The sequence below is a fragment of the Citrus clementina genome, unplaced genomic scaffold, assembly GCF_000493195.1.
Source record: "Citrus clementina cultivar Clemenules unplaced genomic scaffold, Citrus_clementina_v1.0 scaffold_6, whole genome shotgun sequence".
In the NCBI taxonomy this organism is placed as follows: Eukaryota; Viridiplantae; Streptophyta; class Magnoliopsida; order Sapindales; family Rutaceae; genus Citrus; species Citrus x clementina.
The window spans coordinates 15,152,245-15,166,363 of NW_006262139.1; the positions used below are offsets into that span (position 1 = coordinate 15,152,245).

The window sequence follows — 14,119 nt, forward strand, 5'->3', positions numbered from 1 at the left end:
ATTAAATTTATTTTTGGACTGTGCGGTAGACGGCTTCTAGATTGGAATCCGATGTCACGGGGGGTTTTTTTTTTAAAATAAAAGAAAATTTGAAATGATCATTTGACTAAGCAACATTTATTTAACAAGAAGATTGATTCTGAATATTCAATTATTATTTATTACTCCCCTCCTCATCACCCCTCTAGAAAGCTTGAGATGTTAATTACGTATAATGAATAAATATATTTGAGACAGAATTGATCGGCAACTCAGCAGAAATTTCTTTTATAGCTGATTAGTTTGTAGAAATTTGTATGGAGAAATTGAACTTGTCTTAATTTAACACGAGATATTAATGTTATTGACCCTCTCACCTTTTTTTTTTTTTAAAAAAATATTCATCTATTTTGTTGTAGCAGCAGTCGGTCGTGTTGTTAAAATCACACCCACTTTCTGGGTTCAGGCACATCGAACAGCTTTGATAGTCAAATGAATTTTTTTTTTTTTTTTCCTTTTCCCTTTTCTTTTTAGCGACAACTTTTTTTTAACTATTTGTATAATTTAGACAGTGACAATGTATGATAACGAAAAGTTTTGGTAAGTTTTGGTGGGTGGTTATGCGGGATAGCTACTGCACTGTAAATGGGTTAAGGGAAATTTTATAGAGGGGCTAATTTTTTTTTTTCAATAATACTATAATTATTTAGTTGAAATATTTAATTTATATGCTAACTGATGTGGCAAAAAGTGTAGTATTATTGATTGATTTGAATGATAATTAATTATTAAATCTTATTGTTTATATTTAAATAATAAATTTCTATTAGCGACACATCAGTTAGTATATAAATTAATCATCCTAATTAAGTAAATATAGTATCATTCTTTCTCTTTCTTTCTTTCTTTCTTTCTTTCTTTCTTTCTTTCTTTCTTTCCGAACAGCTAAACGTACATTACAACGAAAATGTGAGTGTTTATCTCTTGAACCTTGGAATTAGGGAAAAATAAAGATACAGAGTAATTGGGCTGCCTAGGTGTGAAAAGCTTTCAGTTATCTTACTTGAGGATTTATTAGAAGTACCTGTGTGTGTTTTAATGTAATTTTAATTAAAGTCAAATTAAAACTATAGATCTCGAAGATGGACAACTTTTCAGAGTACAATTAGAAGCACACTCTGGCCCAAAAACTATCACAGTTCTTACACTAGACACAATTCTAATAATACCCACGGCCCAAATTACGGACTAGGAGGTGTACTTAGAAATTATGAAAAAGCATTGAGCCTTCGCCCTCTGCGTGGCCCATCTCGGTTACTATTTTGAACCTCAGTTTCATTCATTGATCGCAAAGGGCATTAGTTCGTCTCTTTCAAGCACGAAATTTGTCATCTTCGTCCAGGGCTCAGAAAAAGATAACGTCAGAATTTCCAATGACATTAAGCTATCTAATATCAAGTGGTTGAGAATTTAATTAAATTCTCTAATTATCCCCTTAAGATGTGTTAAACTGAAACAGATTTGCAGCCGTATAATTATAGTTGGAGCAAATGATCTCGACCATTTTATGGATTGAAAAGAAAGGGAGCCAGCGGCTTATATGTTGACACACACCATTCACAGAAACAATGTTGATAAGAAAACGAATGATGGCAATATCTCAAAGTGGCACATGACACGAACTTGAACGCATGTAACCGCCCCAAATGCCTTTCATGTGCTCACTTTTGTTTGCAAGCGTTTCGGGGATAAGAGAAGAGAAAAATGAGGCTTTCTCGAGTCAATTTTGTCCTTTTATTTTCGTTTCCTTTGTTTGGATGGACGTGCGCGCGCCCGCGCTTCCATGCCTTTCATCATGCAATCAATCTTGGGTCTCATATCTCCTACGTAGTTGATAATTCCATCCTGGCTGGAGTTTTCTTTTCGTTTCTTTCTTTTCTAAACATTACATTTATAAAAAGAACGAGAGAAAGACAAGAGAAACTACAATCCAAGTTGTCGTTTTACCTCCTCTCTCTCTCTCTTCTGTCAATTTTTTTTCTCTCTCTCTTCTCTCAGCACATACTTCATTCTCTCGTCTTTCTCGCGTTCTTCTTGATACTTAGCATTTTCCCATTTACAAATCTACAAATATTACGCGAGTAGATCTACTGTAGAATTGAAAATCTAGGGGGGCCAAATGTTATAGAGATCAAAGTTTTTAATTTTTTTTTTCTTTTACGTAGTCTATTACAAATCAGATGCATAAGAAGAAGTCCTATCAAAAACTGAAGTTTAACCTAATGCCTGTGAGGACGTGTCTTGATCCTTCAGAGTTGAAGTTCAGTTTGAAAATTTATTAGGAGGGAAGAAAAATATGCTCCCGCACATACTTATTGATTTCTCAACCTCAAGTATGAGGCAAAAAGGGTATCTATTACTTAATTAAGGAGTAGTTTGATAAGGTTTAATGTCAAATAAGAGAATTAAATTATGGGTACCATCTTAAAAAATTAAAGTTATCGGATCCAAGTCATGAAAATTTATAGTTTTTCTATACCAAAAGTCACTTAGAGCCTCTAAGGCTCCTGGCAACTTTGCTCTTGTACTAGATCAATTTTGTGATAACAATTAAGATATTTAGATTTGAATCCAAAAAATTAATGGTTCTCACTTCTGTTTCTTCATAAAATGTCTATCCAACTTTTTTTTTCTCTCTCTCTCGACAAATTTGTTGAACATATTAATTACTTTCATCATTTACCTAATATTGTTTTTTTTTTTAAAGGCTTACCTTTAATAGTAACAACAAACTCTTACAAATCAACTTAAGCTTGTGGGTTAAATAGTTTTTCATACAAGCTTTTGGAGGCAAAAAATTGATGAAGTTTAATTTCGTCCACATGCAAACATCTATTTGCTCTTATCTCAAGTTTTATTTCATATTTCACGTGAGGGAGATTATTAGAACCTTTTTTTCAAACTTTTTTACTCTATAACTTAAATTTTTGAGTTAAATAATTTATCTAACATCAATTAGGCAAATCAAAATAAAAGAAAATATACAAATTTTGTATCATAAAGTTGTTTTATAAAATAAAAATACAACTTCACAAACCATGGATATATATATATATATATATATATATTTTTTTTTTTCTCTTCTCTGTTGAGATTAAGTGTTTTCATAGAAGCAAGAACAAAGAAAGGCAATCTGTTGAGACAGAGAGACAGTGAAACAAACGCGACTCTCGTGGTGGTGCAATCAATCTTAAGCGTCTTGCCGCATGATGCCGTAAGCAAAGCGAGTATCATATAATTAACGTGTGTCGTCCTTTTCTTTTTCTGTTCTTATCCAAAGTTGACATGTCGTTTGGAATTCTTTAATTTGTTATCATCTCTAGTGTATATGGTGTAGGTAGGGATGGTAATTGTACCCGCAAACTCGTAAATCCGTCTAAATTCACCCGTCAAAACCCGCCCGTTGTGGGTAATTTTATCTGTTGCGGGCGGGTTTAGTATTATAAATTAAAACCTGCACATGGATGCGGGTGGGTTTGGTATTAACCTTATATCCGGTGGATACCCGCATGGATATCCACCAAACCCGCAATATTTTTTCCAAATATTTTTAATTTAATTTTAATCTTAAAATGTATAAAGAAAATAATGTCATTAATCAAATTACCAAATAGCCAAAGACTCAAAGTTGTGTATATGTGTATGTGGCTCATCTCCTATTTTAAAGTCATAACCTAAAGAAAACTAAAGGCATTTCCCTTCGAATTAGTATTTGAAAATATTAATCTTAATTATTATTATAGGTATTGTGTTGGATGGGTGCTTATGGTAGTGAATGAGATGAATATCTTCTCTTGGAGCTTGTTTTAAATGATAATATGAAATGTAATTATTATTTTTAGATACTAGTTTGTGTTTTTTAAATAGATTTGTGTAATTTATACTTAAATTTGAGAATTTGTGTTGAATTGATGTGGAAATTTTAATTTTTCATTTACATTGTTTAAATATAAAATTGAGTATGTTATATAGAATTTGAGGTTATTATTATAAATTTATATATTAAACATTTGTGATTTTAAATACGGAAACCCGCAAAAAATCCGCCGGATACCATTGCGGGTTTGGTAATTGTTAAAACCCGCTGCGGGTTGCGGGTGGGTTTGATAATTTAAATTTTATGCGGGTTTGGGTTTGGTAATGACAAATCCGCTGCGAGCGGTGCCCATTGCCATCCCTAGGTATAGGTTTAGGTGGCACATACCACTTTCAACCACCACCCTCTCCCCAACATTAATTTCTGATTAAATCTTATTCAAAATAATTTAATTGCGTTGGCCCATTTTTGTTGATTGTTTTCCTTAATTCTACTGACAAGTAATATCTAGCCACCCCACCGGCATTGGCATTATAAATGGAGATATTTGTCATTGACATATTATTGGTGTTATTTTCTTGCTATAGTTTGTAGATTTGTTTTTTACTTGTTATTTGTTTTTTCCAATTCTAATAAATTATTGGCAAGTGGCAACTCATTGTTCACCTTTCCGAACTTATCTTAGAGGTTTCTAATTCTTCAAACATAATCTTTATTTTTATCTTTATCTTCCATGTGATTTTAGGGATAAGGAGCTTGTGGATGGAAGGTAAAGGTATGTAAGAAAAAGAAATGATGTTGTTTACATGTTGAGTCCAATATTTGTTGGACCTTGCAATTAATTTAAATCTTATTATAACTATGTTTAATAGCATAATTGTAAAAGTAATTTCTTTCTTTCTTTTTTTAACATATGTAAAAGAAAAACAAAAAATTGAGGTCTTAGCATGCATGCATGCATACATACATAAGAATAATCTTATTCAAGATTTTAAACTTTATTAAAATCCGAAAAAATTATTAAATTATATAATTTAATAATATAAAATAATTTAATAACTTCATCGACCATTATACTATTTAATTATATGACTTAATTACTTTTCTGCTTTAACTAAACCAGGATCTTAGATTGTAGTTTATATATAATTCTTCCCTTATGCTGGCTGGCGCTTTCATTTGTAGTTGATTTTTATTGCAAAATATGGAGAGACCGGTACCTTTTCTCTCGTGTCATTGGTTCAATTTGTAGAACAAGCGATTCATGAGAAGCTGTAAAGACGGCAGGGGTAATATAGTAATCTCACTGTATAGCAAGACCCAACCAGATCCTACAGGAAGAAATGCTGGGACCGCGACGAGACACTTGTCAGAAAACCGAGAGCACATAGATCATGCGGCGACTCACAGTGGCCAAAGCCAACGACTAAACCTTCCACATGGACGGATGGACCCATTAATATCACGTCGGCAACATCTCGGCAGTTGCCCACATCATTATCTCCAATTTTAAATCTTTAGTTGATCGATATTTCATTATTTAATTACCAAGATTATCGATAAAAGGACCGACATGCTTAAAAAATTAATTCTTAATTTCACCTCATTAGATCCTGATTATCCTCAACTGTATAACTCCCTTATCCGGAACAGCGAGTCAATGGCGGAAATTTTCTTCACTCTTCATCATCGTCGTGGGTTGCCATCACAATTCACAAACACTAAAATGGAAATAAAAAAATAAAAAAAAACAACAATTGGGACCCAACAATTTTGGACCGACCGAACCGAAACTCTCAATAAACAGATATTTTTAATAAGGATAAATCATCTGAGTATAATGTGTATCATTGTCTCGTACATTGTATTGTCTCTTTCCATTACCCTCGTCACCACAGTCCATCACTACCAGCAAGATATCATGAACATTGCACGGATATTTTATTGCCTTCTAATAATTTGCGTGCTGATGATAATTATTTATATTACGGTGAACGACGTTATCACAAAATCGAATAAATTATTTAAAGTAAAATTACGTCGCCCGTATAGTTAATCGGAACCGGATAAATTTATTCAGAAAGAAAGAAAGAAAGAAAGACCTAGTGGGTAACTGGACTGGATATATTGTCTTTGAAGATTTCTAAATAGAAGTAAAAGGGTGGGTCACTTGGGCGGAGTGGAATCCACTGATTGTATGGAGCAAATCTGAGTTAAAAACAAAGGTGAAGAGGAGCGAGTGAAGAAGACAGAACATGTATACGTATGTTCGGTCCGACAAGATGAAAAGATAAGGTCGTAATATTACGAAGCGTCGGGGTCTCATCGCTCTCTCTCTCTCACTTACTCAGAGTCCTTAATTTTTTTCTCGATCGCCTGTTGTGCTGTGCCCGTAGTAGTGGCTTTTCTTTTGTCTTTGAATCCAAAAAGAGACAGTAACAAAAAGTCAAAAATGGGTTCCAACTTTTCGACTCTCTCGACTCTCAACTTCCATCAAACGAACTCTTAAGGCGAAAAAAGGCCGGAGGTTGTTGTTATCCACTTGGGTACTCGTGGCAGTAAGCTGTTGGAGATTCAACCCCTGGCCCCACTCCCCAGTCCAGATTGTTCCACGTGGCGCCCATCTGTTTATTCCCTCGACAGGTATAATAGTAGTAGAAAAGGAGGACGAAGGAACAACCAACATGGGGAAACCGCAAAGATTAGAATTTACAAGGTAAATATTATTATAAAAACAAAACAAAAAAAAAAGAGTAAAGAAACAGTTTAATTGATAATTATTAGAATTTGGTAAAAATTCAAAAGTAAAAAAAAAAAGTGTTTGTTTTTATTTTGTTGGTTTTGTTTGACGAGGGAGCCTATAAATTGGTGTGCCGTGCGACGGTTTCATTTCTAACTCCGCGGCGATCTTCACGTGTCGGTTTAAAAATTTTCAGTTGCGAGTAGGCAAAGGCTTTCTTGTTTTTATTATTCAAAGTTTTTCAATTGCTTATTTCCTTTGACGGTGGGGGTGGTTTGAATATACAATACAGTTTGCACTTCATACGTATCTCTCCCTGTTTGTTTCTTGGCGGGCTAAGGCTGAGAGATATTCAATAAAAACAGAGAAGCGTTTCAGTCTTTCAAGAAACAGCAGCCGAGAGAGAGAGAGAGAGAAATGGAAGGAAGAAAGCAAACAGGTTCCTCTTCTTCATTGACGAACGAGTTGTTCGGCTCCAAAGAATCTTCTTCCTCCTCTGGGATTTTCGGTTCTATCTTTTCGCCTCCCTCTAAGGTATTGTGGAATCAATTATCAATTATATTTATGTGAAATAATTGAATGCTGAGCTAATAATATCATTAAAGCTTGATTCTTTTTTATTCTGACACGCTGGTATCTTCATTTCTGTTGTTCTTTTGGGGACCACTCATTTATTGAGGATGTTGTGCTGTGTTGATTTAGGTGTTAGGGAGGGAGTCTCTGCGTTCTGAATCAATGGAGAAAAAGCATGACTCTTCAAAGGAGGCATGGAACACCAAACCCACTACTCCTGGTACGTATGCCAGTTCTTATAATTCGTGCATGCCAATGCTAAATTATGTTTGAATCCTTATATAATTTGGAAAATGCTCTGTTATACGCTCTTGCATTTTGATAATTTCTTCTAACATGTTGAAGTGATTTTTCTTTTTTTCTTTTTTGGGTTATATTGATTAAAATGTTTTTTTGGGGGGCTTAAGTTCTCTTACTTTCCTTTCCAGGTGATGCATCGAGAAGCTATGAAACTGAAAGCCAGGGCACGGCATATAAGGACATGAGTTCCATGTATCAGGACCAGAGAGTGCAACCGTGCCATTTAAGTTCATCAATCTATTATGGTGGCCAAGACGTCTATTCTCCTAGACCACCGAATTCCCAGGGCCCTGGAGTTAATTCTGTGGTGAGCACCTCCTGCACTAATTGTGGCCACACACCTTTAATGAAAATCTAATACCAATTTAAAAAAATGGAATTTTATTGCATTTTATTGTTTCTCGTATTGAATTGAGGACCAAATTACTCTTATTTAATTGATTGGTCTTTTAGTTTCGGAATCTGCTAACATGCATTGTGATGCTCTCAGTTCAAAAAAGATGGAGAAGATGATTCTGGGAGTGCTTCCAGAGGAAATTGGTGGCAAGGTATTGTATTATATAATCATTCAATAGATGTTTGAATTAGTATTCTGAAGTTGTACAGATTGTAACTAATACCTTTTGTGGTAAATTTTCTTTGTGCAGGATCTCTCTATTATTAAGAGTTAACTTGCCAAGGGTTGTATACTCATCAAGGAAGGTATCATACATCAATGAATTTCATCCGGAATGCTAAATGGTTTATCTTCTTGTGCTTGCATGTTCCTGAAGTGCAATTTTGTTCCAGCTTCCTATTACTTCATTAAATCTTCCTTAGTCACGCGCTGTTTATTTAATCATGTCCATGAAACTTTGTTGATTGTTGGGATTGTTGCCATTTCTATCTGCTGATTCTAGTATACATTCTGTCGTGCTCTGTCTCACCCTGGTTTCTAAAATTTGGTCAACATTTTATTGTATTAGTTGTAATTCAAGATCAAAAACCTCAGCTTTTTGTTGTTCGAAGATAATAAGGACATATTTATTTATTTATTTCTTTTGGCCCCTGAATCTTTTTTATTGGTTTAGTTGAATTGTGCTGTATGATTTGCAGGTACATAGGACGATAGAGTTGCAGTTTTATCTACCTCTTATAACTAGTAAATAGGAGATAAGTTATAGCAGTTCGATGGTGGCAGAGCTGGTAGTTATTGTTCCTCCAGCTCAACAGCAACATCTTTATATGAACTGATAATAATTGTACTTTAGTTGCCCTTTTCCTTTATCACTGTAAAGGGTACTTGCCCTTTTCCTGTATCACTGTAAAGGGTATGAACCTCTTGTTTTTACTGTAAAAGTATGTATGGTTGAGTTACCATTGAGTATATATATATGTGGTCGATGTTGAGGATCTTATTATGGTTGGCCTCTCTCAGTTTTTACTTGTATCAAATTTTCCCTTAAGCTTTTGGATTGAAATCATCTAAATCTTTTCGAGTCAGTAAACGGTGAGAATAGTTTTTAACACGCTGTTTCATGGACACTTTGAGAGACAGCTTGATTCTAGATTTCATCTAACAGCAGCCTTCCGTGTTCGTATGAATCATTTCCTCTTGGGGGAAGAGGGTTATAAACGGAGGATCTTTTATGTTACATGCATGTAACTTACAATCCTCTTACATGAATAGTGAGTGGTGTGGGTTCATTTATTATTCATGTGAGAGGGTTGTAAGTTACATGCATGTAACTTAGCATTTTATGGATTACCATTTTTGAGCTTGACTGGCAACTGGGGATAGATGGACTTTCCATCTTTCTGTTTTTTCTCGTACCCCCTCGCTTTACATCCATTTTATCAGTTGATTGTCAGTTTTGCTGGAGGTTCCTGATAATGGTACCGCTCAGCGAAACAGTAAGAACCATATGAAACTTTCCAGATTCCATACCTCAGAAATTGAATTTTTTCAGGATGCCACGCACTCTGAGCAGGGGCCCCGCAAGCGCAATTATCTTGCAATGCGTCCAACTGCTGGTCTCCGAGCAGTCTTATCTATCTGAGTCAGGATAACGCAAGTCAAGGTTATCTTTGTCCGAAATGTGACCCACCATTCAAAGCAGTCTCTATCCATTAGTTTATTTAACAATGCTTTTCAATAGTGGTCAGTTCCTGGTCGTTGTGTAAGATAATATAGTTTGCGGACAAAGATTCTGCAGCCACAATTTATCAATGTTGATTCCGAGTTTTGATGTTACTGCGTTAAGTGTTTTGTTTCCAAGGTCCCATAACATGCTGCCACATCGACTGGGCTTTAGAATATCTGAGTCATCTTGAAACTTTAGGGGATGATTTCTTAATTGACAATCAAAGTGAGATTCCAAGTGGTGAGTATTTAGAACTAGAAGACTACTGAAGTTGAGTCAAGTAAATCACTTTCATTATTCTAATTGCTAAGAAGTACAATCTAAAACAACATAGTCATTTCATCACACTAGTGACTTCAATTCATGGCCTTTATTCCGGCGCGTTATCGAATTCAAGGAATCGTGCAAGCTGCAAAACCAACAATCATGATATTAGTGAGTACTTGGGATCAGCAGAATTCTAAAACTACGGAACCAACTGGTTTCACACCGGGGTAACAATTCTTTGAGGCCACGCAACGACCCCAACAGTTTGGAATAATAAATACGACGAGATCACGAGATAGAAGTAACCAAGACCAATAAACAAACGCACTTACGTCCACACTCGTAATCAGCTGGAAGCTTTGTGATGTTGCAGCGTTTGGGGATGGTGATGGCAACTTGAGGCTTAACTCCTGATAATTTAGCGGTATCAGATAGAAGAACAGCACAGAGACAGTTCGGATTCTGGCCTATTCTCTGCGCATTTCTGCGGCAGCCTGCTGAGACAGGAACTTTCTCATCTTGTGGAGCCGTTGCACTAGGAGATAGCTTCATTGCCTCATCATCCGGTGATGAAGTTCCACATTCTCCTGCCCCATCAACTCTTGCAAGTGTAGCGATGTTAACAACTAGGAGCAAGCCAACAAGGCAGATGTATTCTAGAATTTGAGAGAAGCAGCCATTACTTCCTCTGTTTTCCACAAGAGTTCCCCCCCCCCCCCCCCCTCTCATACTGCTACTACGTCAATATAAGCTAATTGCCACTAATTCTTGCACTGACAACATGACATGTGTAGATACCCATTCATAGCCATCATAAACGAGTTCTTAATGTAACAAATTTATGTGTCACATGACATGTTTACATATTTAAGAGGATGTTTACATACTTAAGAGGTTTGATAAAATGGGGATTTAAATTTAATGAGAAATTCAATTGCTAATGGGAAGAGAATGGAAAAGGCGCAAAAGCTTTCTAGTACCTAAGATTTTTACGGAATTTTTTTTTTATTTCTTTTGTTTTTGCTGCTAAGGGACTCAACTTTAATGGAAAGTAACGATACAATTATAAATACAAAGATTTGTATCTCAACTAATATAACATTAATATAAATTCACTATTTGAATGAGAAGTAATAATGTTCAATAATTAATTATCACACGAAAATATGAGATCGTATGCCACATCAGTTGAGATATAAATTTTGTATCCTAACTTTGTAAGTTTATCATTTATTAATTGAAATATGAAAGTTGATCATTTCTCATTCTATAAAAATATCATATTACATTAATTAGTAAAGAATGAGATTTTATTGGGTCTCCTTTTTTTTTTTTTTTTGATTTGGGTGTATGTATAGATATATAGATTGCATAAAAGATAACAAACCAAACACACTAAGAAGGCTGCCACAAAAAGCTCGCGACTCCTCAAAACAGTTCGTGCTACTGTGGATCTAAGTGTGGAATATCTAAACTGTGCAAGCAAATAATTTAAATGCACAAAAGCTAAAGAGACATAACGATAATAACTGATAAGAGAAAATTTTAAACCTCCTCTTTCCATTCCTTTTCTCTGTGAATCTCTAAATAGATTGCAAAGGATTGGTTGCTATTTACAGGAAGCAATTAACCAGCTTTGAGCAGTGAAAGAAGTTGCGATTTGCATTGCACTCCTCGAATGCGCAAGTGTGGGGGAAAAAAAAAATGATACTTTTCACTATTCAATTGCTAAAGTGATTAGCGTGAAATGCACGTTACTTTTATTAAGGGATGGATGGATAAACATATCTCATAGCACGTACTAAAATTTTTGGACCTTTTGAATGTTCACACTTAATGTTCACATTATATTTATACTTATTTGTTGTAAGATAAAATCTTAGATATTGATGTCATTAAACTATATACAAACTAAGGTCAGAAGGCAATAGAGTGAGTACTTAGAACAAGAAGATTACTGAAGCATAGTCAAACAGATAACTTCCATTATTAACAGATAACTTTTATTATTCTCATAACAGATACGTACAACCTGCTAGCTTTCATTGCTAGAAATACAAGCTAAATTAGCAACATATATAGTCACCATCAGATTAGTGACTATGATTCCTGGTCTTTAATTCTTTATTCCAGCGTGTTACCGATTCAAGGAAGAGTGTAAGCTGCAAAACAAACAATTACGATATTATTAGTTTTCTTCTTTTTTTTTTTTTTTAAAAAAAAAAAAGCAATGTAAAAATAATAATTAAAGCCAAAAAACCTATTTAGTTACTTACGTCCACACTTGTAACCAACTGGGCGATTAGCAAAGTTGCAGCGTTTGGGGATGCTCATGGCAACTTGGGGGTTAACTCCAGATGCTTTAGCGGTATCCGAAAGCAGAACTGCACAGAGACAGCTCGGGTTCTGGCCAATTCTCTTCACCTGAGCACAGCAACTTGCAGAAACAGAAGCTTTCTCATCTTGTGCGGCCGCTGCACAAGGAGCTAGCTTTAATGCCTCATCATCTGGTGACGATTTTCCACATTCTCCAGCCCCATTAACTGTTGCAAATGTGGCAACGTTAACAACCAGAAGCAAGCCAACAAGGCAGATGAATTTGAGCGAAGCTGCAGCCATTTCGATCCTCTGTTTTTCACTATGCACAAATTAAATCCTCAACTATATATCCCACAATGCTAAAACCCCGTCTTAGTCAAGAGTTTTTATACTGCAAAAATGAGCTCTGTATTAGTGGTCGCACTCATTATCCACTAATCATGATGGAGCTTGCACTAACTGACACATTATAGTTGCAAGCACTTTGCTGCATAAAAATTGGTAAGTGATGCCCAATTTGCTCTCTTTGGTCTAATCAAAAGTTGGTATTTGCATATAAAAATGAACCCAGTTGATAAGTACCCAGATGTTGCCATTTTATTAACAATGGAAAGCCTCCAAATGCTCTATTTGCAGCCAACTCATCTTCACTACACATCTAGAATTTTATTACCAACAACAACAGCAATAAGACTACAGAATCTCTTTCAATAAAGCTAACATTTTGCTTTTGTGGAAATGTACGTGCAACCTTGAGATAACTTGAATTGTGCTCTTAATTACTAGCAGGCCAACTGTGCAATTAAGGATAATATTTTCTTTAAACTCAATTCTGTCCCGTGAACTTATGAACGAACATGTAATGTTTCAGCTAAAATAGCTATTGATTAATTATCATATGCATTTATTTAGTTTGGAAGGGTTTCCTTCCAAAATGCGTTCTATTTTCTAAGTTCCTAAGAGTGAAAGTGTATTGGACGTAAATTGCTGTACAAGGTCTCCAATTTTCACACATGTTATATCACTTTTCAAAATTTTCTCTTTTATTGGATAAATTATCAATGAATAAAAAGTCTAGGATCGAAATGTGAGTTGATTTAATTATTTCGAGTTGATTTAATTATATATACGCATCGATGTGAAAAGGAATCCAACTTAATTTTCTCTATGGCAAATCCCACATTGTTTATAACTAAAAAAACTATGTATAACGATAAGAGATTCCTCATCACCATTCCTGAGCCTTTTTCGGCTGTTGTCTTCCTTGGCACTAGATGAATAGGGCAATTTTGGAACTAAAAAATTGGAATGATATGTTTAGGTGTCAGTTTGTCACATTTTATCGCCTTCTTATAGTGCGACACATTTCCCAACTTGTGAATAAAATTACTAAGGTGCCTTTTTTTTATTGAAATTTAAATATACATGAATTAGTTTGAATTCTAAATAGAGTTGAATGTCTGAATTTAAATGATATTTTTTTTCTGAATTGTTAAAAATAAATATAAATTTGTCTTATTTCTTAATTTAAAAAATCTGAAAACTAATATTTTTACATTTGTACTATTACAAATTATAAATATTAAACAACTAATAAACATCTCAATGAACATGAATAAGATAATATATTATTATAACATAAATTATATTCAATTAAATACAAACCTTTAATATTTTAAATTGGTATATATTAATTAATTTTATTGTAGTTTATGATATTTTTATATGAAAAAATTCATTAAAAAAATTGTGAAGATAAATAATGCTAATTTGAAGAAAATAAAAGGATAAAAAAATAATAATAGTCTACCACTATATTATCACAAGTTATAAAGATGGGTAATATCGCTAATTATTAGATTTTATTTAAATAAGGATGAAAATTAATTAATTAATAGGAAAATTTTAGAGAATTTTTTTAATGATATCATTCAAATTTTT

The 14,119-nt window shown here is 34.2% G+C and overlaps 2 protein-coding genes across 6 annotated transcripts; one reads left to right on the top strand and one right to left on the bottom strand.

Moving 5' to 3' along the window:
* The first annotated feature begins 6,503 nt into the window (after positions 1–6,503).
* LOC18038322 lies at positions 6,504–8,864 on the top strand. Of its 5 annotated transcripts, none has more exons than XM_006429164.2 (6): positions 6,504–6,572; positions 6,889–7,130; positions 7,299–7,389; positions 7,577–7,776; positions 7,960–8,017; positions 8,117–8,864. In XM_006429164.2, exons 2-6 carry the CDS (start codon positions 7,014–7,016, stop codon positions 8,131–8,133), a joined length of 483 nt encoding a protein of 160 aa, XP_006429227.1. In that variant the 5' UTR covers positions 6,504–6,572; positions 6,889–7,013; the 3' UTR covers positions 8,134–8,864. The 5 variants fall into 5 exon arrangements, 4 of the variants coding, with proteins under 4 accessions (XP_006429227.1, XP_024038490.1, XP_024038489.1 ...); XR_002904962.1 differs by lacking the exon at positions 6,504–6,572 and having other exon boundaries at positions 6,642–7,130; positions 8,117–8,210; positions 8,565–8,864; XM_024182722.1 differs by lacking the exon at positions 6,504–6,572 and having other exon boundaries at positions 6,642–7,130; positions 8,117–8,171; positions 8,565–8,864.
* Positions 8,865–11,873: 3,009 nt separating this feature from the next.
* LOC18038248 (putative lipid-transfer protein DIR1) lies at positions 11,874–12,594 on the bottom strand. Its single transcript, XM_006429167.2, has 2 exons — positions 12,136–12,594; positions 11,874–12,021 (listed from the first exon to the last, which is right to left on the bottom strand). Exons 1-2 carry the CDS (start codon positions 12,476–12,478, stop codon positions 12,005–12,007), a joined length of 360 nt encoding a protein of 119 aa, XP_006429230.1. The 5' UTR covers positions 12,479–12,594; the 3' UTR covers positions 11,874–12,004.
* Positions 12,595–14,119: the final 1,525 nt, after the last annotated feature.

Excerpts from the sequence above, each read along its gene's own strand:
- LOC18038322 (XM_006429164.2), top strand. The coding sequence starts at position 7,014 with ATGGAAGGAAGAAAGCAAACAGGTTCCTCTTCTTCATTGACGAACGAG. Across the intron at positions 7,390-7,576 it reads CACCAAACCCACTACTCCTG|TTCTCTTACTTTCCTTTCCA; the intron begins GTACGTATGCCA and ends GGGGGGCTTAAG. Across the intron at positions 7,777-7,959 it reads GCCCTGGAGTTAATTCTGTG|TTCAAAAAAGATGGAGAAGA; the intron begins GTGAGCACCTCC and ends TGATGCTCTCAG.
- LOC18038248 (XM_006429167.2), bottom strand. The coding sequence starts at position 12,478 with ATGGCTGCAGCTTCGCTCAAATTCATCTGCCTTGTTGGCTTGCTTCTG.